This window comes from Nicotiana attenuata, unplaced genomic scaffold, assembly GCF_001879085.1.
Source record: "Nicotiana attenuata strain UT unplaced genomic scaffold, NIATTr2, whole genome shotgun sequence".
Lineage (NCBI taxonomy): Eukaryota > Viridiplantae > Streptophyta > Magnoliopsida > Solanales > Solanaceae > Nicotiana > Nicotiana attenuata.
In genome coordinates this window covers 119,984-131,774 of record NW_017670768.1, presented here as the reverse complement: position 1 = coordinate 131,774, position 11,791 = coordinate 119,984, and the positions used below count along the sequence as shown (strand labels likewise).

The following is an 11,791-nucleotide window of genomic DNA, read 5'->3' as shown; positions in this document are numbered from 1 at the left end:
CAAAAGGCGTATTATTAGATATGTGTACTCTTTTTCCTTCTCTAGAATTTTTTTCCCACTGGGTTTTATTTTAGTTAAGGTTTTAACGAGGCACATTATCTGTTGAATAGACATTCAAGGGGGAGTGTTATAAATAGAATTGTATTTATGGTGAATGTCTATATTTAGAGAGATTCTAGGGTTCATTGCTTGGTGGCTAAGTCACCCTCTCCCTATAAATAGAGGATTCTATTCTATTGTAATTCATCCCAAATCAATAAGAATTCTCTCCCTTTACTTTTCTCTGCAATACTCTTCTTCTTCTTTTACTGTTTCATAACAAAAAGAGATTTGATTTTCTATTAAACTATCTTATCTCTTTGGATTTTGGTCGGTGAAGTGAAGCTTATAACGCCAAGAAATAAAATTTGGTGGGGTTGGTGGGGGATATTTTGGAGATAGTTTATACTTCAAATGAGACCATTTTATTTCCACCAAGTATTTCAACAAAAATATAATACAAATAAATGACTAATGATTAAGTCTGTCATTCAAGAATTAAGCTATTAAACACAAATCACAAAAGCCTCGTACAAGGAAAAAATCAAATAGAAAATAGAAACAAAATAACCTTGTCTAACAAAACTAATTTCATTTATACAAGTCGTAGACTCGTAGTTACATGAATTCTCACTGAACAAATCGCTCTGTTTAAGCAAAATCACACAATCTCGGAGAAACAAAAGAAAGAAAAAAAAAATTCCTTATTGGCATTAATATTTGCTTCACTAATCAAACTTACAACTAGCCATGTTCCACACTACCATCCCCTCTCCACTATTAAGAAGTGAAAATTATCATGCCTGAACGTCAAGTCGTGAAAACAGTGTTCGAGTCGTGAAAACAGTTAGTGCACCAGACCACCTTTACTTTTGCAAAATTAAATAGATGCCAAAAGCCAAGAAATTACCAAAAAGGGATGGGGTCTTCACTCTTCTAACCATCTTTATCTTTTTGGTAGGTGAAATAAAGCTTAAAACATCAATATAAGAAAATATGGTGGTGGGATATCAGCTTTAACATCAATAAATTAGAACAAGCAAATATCAACTGAAAAGGGAAAAGTGTTGCTTTGATTTCTTGAAACAAAAATCATACACCAAAAAGCAAATGGATCTAACTTACTACAATATCATACCACACCACCAACCATACTCGAATCTTATTCAACACATTTTGGTCTTACATTCAAATAAGACCATATCCTTTCCAGCAAAACATGCCACTTCCTCCCAAATATATCACCAACAATATTCAAAATACTAGTATCCTAAATAAAATCAAAGTATTAAATGCAAAACAATCATGCCGCGACAATGTTGTTCTCCTCTGTCGATTTGTCTTCGCTCAGTACCTGTAGTGAGCAGGCTTGTAAGGACCCTCAACTGGTACGCTAATGTAGTCAGCTTGATCCTTGGAAAGTTTGGTAAGCTTGGCTCCGAGCTTTCCAAGATGAAGTGCAGCAACCTTCTCGTCGAGGTGTTTTGGCAAGACGTACACCTTCTTCTCATACTTGCCACTGCTCTTCTCATTCCACAACTCGAGTTGGGCAATGACTTGGTTAGTGAACGAGCACGACATCACAAAACTGGGGTGTCCAGTGGCACATCCCAAGTTCATGAGACGACCCTCAGCCAAAACAATGATGCCACTGTTGGTGTCGGGGAAAACCCATCTGTCGGTTTGAGGCTTAATTGTGATCCTCTTGACACCAGGGTAGGTCTCGAGACCGAGCATGTCGATTTCGTTGTCAAAGTGACCAATGTTGCAAACAATGGCATTGTTCTTCATCTTCCTCATGTGGTCAACCATGATGATGTCCTTGTTACCGGTTGTGGTGACAAAGATATCGACATCAGAAACAACGTCCTCAAGAGGAAGAACTTGGAGACCTTCCATGGTAGCCTGGAGAGCACAGATCGGGTCAATCTCGGTCACAATCACACGGGCACCAGCTTGTTTCAAGGCAGCAGCACATCCCTTTCCGACATCTCCATAACCAGCAACAAGGGCAACCTTACCGGCAATCATAACATCAGTAGCCCTCATGAGACCATCGGGCAGTGAGTGGCGGCATCCGTACAAGTTGTCGAACTGGAAACCAAATGGATCAATACAACTGTCAGTCTATGAGCTAAATAACAAGCATTACCTTGATATAAAGCTAATCAAGATCTACTATTGTATGCATCTCCAACAACTAAGGAGAATGTCATACTTGATTCCTCAAAACCAATATTGCTACCAAGGTAACAGCTCCATTTGTTCCGAATTTTTTTGGATGTTATAGGAAATTGTTATTATAGCGAACATATATTATAACATAGCATGAAAACTGATCCAAAAAAAAAATGGCTTTTATAGTGAAAGGTTATTGCATAACGATGTTGTTATAGAGAGGTCTGACTATAAAAAGTAAATCAAGTTTCCATTCTTCAGCAAAGTATGTGTAAAATAGTACACTTTAGGAATTAAATATTTAAATCCAGAAGATTGATCATTCTTTTCCTCTAAGGAAACAACCGACACGAGAAAGTCGATGAACTTTCTTAGGAAATGAAATAAGTATCATTTTTCTTCATGTACCAAGATCAGGCATTTAAGAAACCATCTACTCTGCTTAACAATAATGATCTAGTGAAATATGCATATGTCTCACCAAATCAAGTTACTATTTTTCTAATCAGTGACTAAGAAAACAAAAACAGAATACTCTAATCGGAAAAGATGTCAATTTTTAGCTTTTAAATTCCAGCACTAAATAAAAGCATTTACTTCCTCCACTTACCAAAACAGTAAAAGATTCATTTATAAGATTCAACCAACAGTTCACCCTATACTTAAACAATACAGATCAACCAACATTAAGTTCAAAGTATAGTTCCTCTGTATCAGATCCAAGCAATTATCAACCATTCATATCAGATCTAAATCAATAGAACAAATCACACAACCAATCCACATAAATCTGAAACACAAGAAACAAAAAAGTACGAACACACGTATATACCTTGCTCTTGGTAACAGAGTCATTAACATTAATAGCAGGGAAAAGCAAAGTTCCGTTAGCTTGCATCTGATAAAGCCTCTTAACACCAGTGGTAGTTTCCTCAGAAACACCGACGAGTCTTTCCTTCATCTTGGTATATTTTAAAGGATCAGTCTTCAAACTTTCCTTAATAATAGTAAGCACAAGCTGAAACTCAGCATTATCGGTAGAGTTAGGATCTGGGATTGTCCCATTCTTAGCAAACTCTTCTTCTGCCTTAACACCCTCATGAATCAAGAGTGTAGCATCACCACCATCATCGACGATCAAGTCAGGCCCACCACCTGGACCCCAGTCAAGTGCCCTCTCAGTACACCACCAGTACTCCTGCAAATTCATTAAAATTCATCACCAACTATAACTAAACAATCACAGAACTATTTTTTGTCGCAAAATTGTCAAGTTAAAAATAACTCAACTTTACCTTCTTATAACAATAAACTCACTAAACTATATCCACTCAACTTTGAAAGTTGCGATCTAAAACAAGGCATACATACTTGTGTCTGCTATAAATTATCCTATTAAGCAATTCGAAAACTTTAAAGTTAAGTTATTTCCAAAAATATAGAAAAATATCATTCTTTTTACCATCTTTTAACAATAAAGTCACTAAACTACATCCACTAAGCTTCGAAAGTTGAGATCTTAAACAAGTCATAGATATTTGTGTGGCTACAAATCATCTAAATAAGCATATATTGGATCTAAATTTTTCTGAATACAGAAAAATATCACCCTTTTTACCCTATTTTAACAATAATAAAGTCACTACATCTTATCCACTCAATTTTGAGAGTTGAGATCTAAAACATGCCCTAGATATTTTTGTAACTGTAAATCACTTAGAAAGATATCATTTTTCTTGGAACAAAATTAAAAATAAAAAGGAACACGTGTATTAAACAAGCTATACATATTTGTTTGGCTATAAACAAATCCATAATTTTAAAGGTAAGCTATTTCCGAATATAGAAAGATCTCATTTTGGAGAGATTAAAAAGGAAAGAATATCACATAAATATTCACTTTACCTGCAAAGTTTCACCCTTCCACGCGAACACGGCGGCGCTGTCACGTGCAATGGCAGCAGCGGCGTGATCTTGAGTGGAGAAGATGTTACAAGAACACCATCTAACTTCAGCACCCAAAGCAGTAAGGGTTTCAATCAAAACTGCAGTTTGAATGGTCATATGTAAAGATCCAGTAATCTTAGCACCTTTAAATGGTTGTGAAGGGCCAAATTCAGTACGACAAGCCATGAGACCAGGCATTTCAACTTCGGCAAGCTCGATTTCGAGCCGGCCGAAGTCGGCCTGAGACATGTCCTTGACCTTGTACTCGCGGCCAGTGGTGGTTTTCTCGACTAATAGAGCCATGGGTCGAGCGAGTATGAGAGAAATTGGGTGGTTTGAGATGAGATTTGAGAGGCTTTTTTCTCTTCTTCTAAAGGGTTTTTAGAGAAGAAGAAGAGTGTTGCAAGGAGTAAAGGACGGAGATGAGTGGTATTAAATAGGTTTGATGGATGTAAATGGACGGTTACGATTTGTTTCAGATCTGAAATTTTTATTTTTAGATCTGAAAAGTTTATTGGATAAATTGGGGTTTGGTAGATCTGGAAATTTGGTAACTAAAAATCTAAATAAATAAAAGGATGAGAGATTTGGGAGGTGGGTGGTTTAATGGTGGTCATTATTGTTTTATGAATCTATTTTACTTGGAGGGAGGGAATAAAAAAAAATCTATTTTACTTGGTTTTTATTTTGAGAGAATATATATATATATATATATATATATATATATATATAATATTTTCTATTTAAATTTTAAAGTATNCACTTCTGTCCGTGTACGTCACTGGTCACGTTTTTGCTTGTATATATTACTTTACTTTCTAAAATAATCCTAACAAGTTTACTGAAATATGACAGAAACGAGCCATTTATGCGGAGCAAGAAGCTAATGAAGCTTACAAACAGATTGATAAACTGAAGAAAAAACATGAGAAAGAGATCACCAATTTGAATCAGTTACCAAAAGAACCCCATTTACCTAAAGATACATCAGAACCCGTATATGATGACCCCGAGACAGGTGATCAGCGATGGAGAGAAGAGTTTGAGCCATTCTACCATACTAAAGAGGAGGACTTACCAAAATTTGGTGACCCCTCTTCTTGGTTCTCCGGGTATGATAGGTGCAATGTATAGACAGGAAACGCATCATAGATTGTTGTTGTATGCATTGATAATAGTGTAATGTATAGTTTGGGAAGCTGTTGTTTTTTCCTCAAAATTAATGATAGTGATTGTCTAAACCAATTGTGAAAAATAACAGCTTGAATCTATCAAGCTCTTGTATCCAATGCCTTATTGCTTCAGAGATATGAATTCTCATTCCATTCAAATACAAACCAGTTTTTAATTGTATTCGAGGATTCATTCTTTGTACCCTCTCATAGTGTGTCAAGTAAAGTGAACAGTTAGGATGGCTCATCTACAAAATCAAGAATCAAACAATTTTTCCTATGTTTCTTTTTTGTTGGATAAAAAAAGGCATGGAGTGCGAGAACTAGGATAAAAGGTTAGTAGGAAGTCGAGCGTATCTCCTTGCCATACCGGTAGTTTTAGTATTGTCTCGTATTTTCTTATCCTTAGTTTTAGTATTGTCTCGTATTTTCTTATCCTTAGTTTTTATTACTATCTGGTATTTCTCTTGCTTCTGTTATCTTATTATCTTGCTATTGTTATCTTATTATCTTATTTTCTTTTGCGTGAGCTAAGGGTCTATCGGAAACTTGTCTCTACCTTCGCAAGGTAGGCGTAAGATTACATACACACTACCCTCCCAGGCCCTACTTGTGAAGTTACACTGGATTTGTTATTGTTGTTGACTTCTTGTTGTTGAGGCCATAATTCTGCATAAGAGTGAAAACCATACGTTGATATAGATGTGAAAGAAGATATATGTGATGATAATGATTTTTCTTTTTGGGGATTGTTTTCCAAAATTTATGTGACAAATGATTATTCTTTTCGAATTATGTTTAGAATTTGAATGAATGCCTTATTTGGATAGGGTGGGACATACTGCAGCAGAGACAAGTATGGAATTGTGGAAAGATCCCAAGAATGAACATTGATGTGTATTAGTAGCTTACTTAGATCATTTATTTGCTTGGTTTGCATGTCAAGTGGATAGGGGGCAATCTTCAAGTGGCTCAGACTAGTAAATTCACGTAGAATAGTTATAACATATATTTAAAATCTTCAACTATTTGAGCAACTTACTCGCCTTATTTTCCAAGTAATTAGTTCGATTTATGATGGGCAACGTACTTGAAATCTCTTATATGATTTGGTAATGTAAAAATTCTTTTGCACTATTATACAGAAATTTTATTAGAGAGAATATATATATATATATATATATATATATATATATATATATAATATTTTCTATTTAAATTTTAAAGTATTATTTTCATTATTAATCCATTTGCAAAGCTATGTATGAAGAAAGGTTCAGTTGAATAACCCTTTGCCGAAAATATTATCATCATATAAGATAAAAAAAGATTGTGTAATATATATAACTTAGTGAATTTTTTAATGACAAAAACTTTTAGTGCAGCTTATTTTGAATTCTTTGTTAAAATTTCTGATTCAGCTACTAATTAACTCACAAATTTTTAAACTAAAAATTGTTTGAAGTGTTATCATTTTGTTTTGATTTTCTTTTCATAATTGAATTTTACTTTTTCTTGATGGAAGGAAAAGAGTTTACAATAATTGATTTTACTTTTGCTAAAAGGAAAATATAGATCTCTTCCTTATTTGATAGATCTCTTTCGTGAAAAAAAAGATTGTAATTACTATAAATTGAGTATCTCTCCTTCGTAGAAAAATAATATAGAAAAGTATCTAGAGACTACAATGTAGTACTTTAGAGATTTTTGCTTAAGGAGATAATTTATTTTCTCATAAGTTTTTTTCCTCTTTTATACTAGTAGGTTGTTGTGGTCACTTGACCAAACCATATTAAATTAGTATGCCTTTTTTTAATAATTTTTTCTATATCATCTAATTTATTGTTGCCAAAAGTTAACAAGATGACGCCTTGTTATTTTCGATCTCAACACGAAGAATAGGGGTGTTCATAAAAACCCGAAAACCGAACCAAACCGACGAAAAAATCGATACTTTTTATGTTTGGTTAGGATTTGGTTTTAAATTTTAAAAACCGATCATATTTGGTTTTGCTTTTGGTTAATCAAAAAATAACCGAAAAAAAAAACGAACCAAACCGACTATAAAAATAGCTATCTAAATTTATTATTACACCTATATATATGAATATTTTTATATAAAGTTTCTAAAATTTTGTGGTACATATAAGTCATTTATTTTTTAGTCCAATTCTTTTCTATTATAATAATCTAATTATCTGCCTTCTAGTTTGAATGGTAGTTTTATTTTGCTAAGTACAAGAATTTATTTCATGTGAAAATAATCAATTTTAATTGAGTCCTTAAATTTACTCATCACTATTTGAATCAATTATCATCAATATATCTTGGTAAATGGTAGATTTCTCAAAGAACAATTGGTTTAATAGCGTTACGTTGAAAGCGTAGCGCCGAAATATGCGTTTGGTAGTGTATGTTTCATATTTAAGAAAAAACGGAAAAACCAACAAAAATCGAATCGATAAAAAACCAACTTAATTGGTTTGGTTTGGTTTGAATATTTGAAAAACCGACTTACTTGGTTTAGTTTCTTTTTAAGGAAAAATCAATCCAAACCGAACCACGAACACCCCTATCGAAGATCATGACATAGTGATTAACATGACCAAGATAGTCTGGGGGGAGATATTCATGGCAATTAGTATAAGCATTATGCACACATTAATTTCGTATAGTGATTATTTTCCTTTCTTTTTTCTTTTTGGTGAAATCTTCCTATCCTTTTCACTTCTACAGCTGCCACTCTAAAGTACAGGCCAATCCCTGTATATTGTAATTATCTTATTGTTTCTTTTGCACTTTCTCTTTTTCATGCTTCTCCTCTCTGTTTTGGTTGAGCACACTTAGGTACGCAAAGAATTTCGCATTCATACAAGGTTCGAGTAAAGATTACATTCCAAGGGGTTTGATATAAACAATCTATCTAATATAAAATGTTAATGGCTGCTTCCACGACTCGAATACATAATAATCTATAGGTCATACGAAAATAATTTTATCTTAGCTCCACGACTCACACGGAAATACGGTGCGGCAAAAGGACTATGCCACTACTACTACTAGCATTTAATTAAGTGACACAAACATTTTACAACTTTTTTCCTTGCTATGGATAAAGTCTGAGGTCCAATATTGATAAAAGGATATTCATAATTACTCTTAGCGACTGGCAAAGTGAAAATTGACAGCTCCCTACTCCTCTTTGTGACTGGTAAATACAGGATCAGATTTGAGGTGAATTAGAATTGAGAGTATATCGTGTAAGTATTAATGAATTACACATCTAAAAGGCAGTCGGATGCACTAAACTCTTATTATTCGTGGGGTCCGAAAAAAGGCTGGACCATAAAAATTTATTTATTGATAATACCTATTTGATTAATTTTATGTTACATTTGGATTCAATAAAAAAATTATTCACATTTGATATTTAAATAATTTATTAAAATCAATACTAGTATTAATTTATCTTGATTAAGCTGTCGTGGAGTACTAGAAATCAAGAATGCATTGGCCACACTTAATTTTAATGAGAGCTGTGCAATTAGATCTCCGCCGACAGCATGCGGTGGGAGGTCTTAAATTTTGGACCCACAGCTACCTGTGCTTTGCAGATCTCAAGGTAACGGGCAAATCGTCGGTGGTCCCGTACGACGAGCGAATACAGAATTTGAAGTTTATTATTTTTATTTTCAACGCGGCTTTAAATTATAATAATTAATTTTATAATAAAATATTTATATTCTTAACACATATATTACGTGAACTCGTAAGTTACACATGCACTATAGATCATGATCACCTCCGTCTTAGACCACCATGGAAATATATGGGTGGATGCACCTTATCTTTAGTGGTGTCACATAATACTACTCTATTAAATATTTTTATAAAATATGTATGTTAAATATTAAGTAAAGTAAAAATATTATAAATCTAAAAAATAATGTCACTTGTTATCATAGTGATTCATTTATTAGTTTACTTATTTAAATATTCACACAGCTTAAAAAAATTCTATGTATACCCATTGTGAGAATACTATGATTGCAAAAATATCTGCTACGGTTTTGTTGGTGGTTGGCGTTAAGCAACTTTGCCTCCCACTTGCCAAAAGGGTCCTACTATATACACTTCTCATGTAATGTCTTTTTTTATTTTTTTATTGGGATCTTTACACAAATAGTCGATCATATTTATAGCCCGTTTAGATGGGCTTGTTTTAAGTGATTTTTAAACCAAAATAGTTTTTAAGCCATAAGTTAGGAATTCTAACTTTTAGCTTTTGGCTTATTTTTGTCATTTTAGCTTAAAAACAAGTGCTTAAAAGCACTTTTTTACTTTATCCAAATACTACAAAATGGCTTAAAAGTTATTTTAGCTTAAAAGCACTTAAAACAAGTCAATCCAAACGGGCTCTTATTGTTTACTTTTCTTAGTCATATACATAGATTATACATTGAATATACATAATTATACACATATAATACATAAATTATGCATATATTATATATCCACTGGCTATTTTTAGTTCAAGCAATTGGATGGACGGCTATTTGGATTAATTCTTCTTTTTTATTTGGTGTTCGGAACTCATATTAGAGCCCGATTATATCCGGATTCGCATCGCGTAAGGCCCATTTTAAGGAGAAAGCGCTCCCTAACAGGAATTTTTTCATACCCGGAACTCATGTAACATCACTTGTATCATTTGATCCTTTTTTTACCAATAAGGGAACTAATATTTGGAAATATAATTAATTGTCAAAGCACTATATTACAATCTTTTCGGTAAATAATAGGTACATCTGTTTCATTTTATCTCTCATTACTATTTGTATCACAAATACTTTTAATTATTACAGTAAAAATACATTATAATTGATGGTAATACCTCTTATGTAATTTTCTAGGGAAATATTATTTTTAGTCTGCGGCCAAAATTATTTATATTTGTTAGTCACAAAAATATAAAAAATTTGTATATCTTTTATATATAATATACAAAATATAAAACTACAAAGAATTTACAAAAAAAATATATATATATATATATATTTTCGACTATTATATTAAAAGCCGTTATACAAAGTCATTTTCCAATTCTCTAAGGCAAGAAACAAGATTCCTTCGTGGCGTATAATGTCAAATAGTGACAACACTTTCTTTAGTATGGACTGTGGCCCTCGTGGAACGGTTTCGCCCCTTGCAAATATCTATGTACGCCCATATTATACAAATATCCTTAAAATATTTTTAATTATATGTATAATGTCTCAATAATAATTCGAAGAAAAATAATTAATTAACTTTAGAATACGACAAGAAACGAAGGTAAAAATGGACAAAAAGAGTAGGAGAGTGTAGTATTTATTATATAAAGAACTATTTAGCGCCCCCCTTTCCTTTTTGAAGCATGGGAATTCGGAGCATGGGGATAATTTTAATTTAAAGTAATTTTCGGAGGAGGTGAGTCTAAACAAATGAATCAAAAATGTACACCAAATACGGAATATATAAATATCGTGTTTCGGGGGGGGGGGGGGGGGGGGGGATCTTCTCCATTGCCAAATTTTTATTTTTATATTGTTTACCGTAGGAGTCAAGGATATTGCAGTTTTTCTTGCAGTGAATTGAATTTAGACTAAAATCCACTAGTTTCAATGCTAAAAAGTTGCAAGGATTGCGATTAAAAAAAAAAAAAAACTAAGGGCCAAAAATAATTAAAAAACTTGAAAATAATTAATATTTGAATTTGATTGATTGAATTTTTTTTTTTTTGGTATTTGTTGGATTGTTTCCATCACTATATAAAATGCAATATTTATATAAAGAGAACTCAGCTAATAATAGGTCCAACTCATTATCCTATACTGCTAAAAAAAATCTTACCGTAAAGATGGAGCACGATTTAGTAGAAATGGTATCGTGATTAGCATTAATAGAGCAGCTTAAACTAAAGTATAGAAGTAATAAACCAATGATAAAACTCATAAATAACATAATGAATGGTGAGTCATTTGACATAAACTGATCAAAGCTAACAAAAGGGAAAAACAACACTTTCGTACACCTAAATTCCTACTCATAGGGGGGAACCAAGCCACCAACCATGCTAAACCAAGAATAAGTAAAGTCAACATCAAATGGATGATTTTTTTGGTTTAACCTGTGTACGAAATTCATTAGCCCGACTAATCGGAGGGGATACGGGATTTAATGTTTATAGGTCTTGCAATTAACGATATCAAGTAAAAACTGCGTTTACATTCAATTATTTTTAGATATTTAATAAATTTTTCGAACACATGTATACTGTTAAGATAAAATATACTGGGTTCATGTGAACACGTAAGTCGGGAGGTGGATCCTCTCCTGCGACTAATTCAAGTTTTCACTATGTAGCACTCATTAAAGCAAGAAGTTTTCCTTATCAAAGGGTCTTCATCCATTGA

General features: G+C 32.9%; 1 protein-coding gene across 1 annotated transcript; it reads right to left on the bottom strand.

Moving 5' to 3' along the window:
* Positions 1-1,085: 1,085 nt before the first annotated feature.
* Positions 1,086-4,579, bottom strand: LOC109243151 (adenosylhomocysteinase). The gene is made up of 3 exons (XM_019410054.1): positions 4,123-4,579; positions 3,050-3,415; positions 1,086-2,133 (listed from the first exon to the last, which is right to left on the bottom strand). The coding sequence occupies exons 1-3, from the start codon at positions 4,465-4,467 to the stop codon at positions 1,387-1,389; spliced, it is 1,458 nt and encodes a 485-aa protein (XP_019265599.1). The 5' UTR covers positions 4,468-4,579; the 3' UTR covers positions 1,086-1,386.
* Between the last annotated feature and the right edge of the window lie 7,212 nt (positions 4,580-11,791).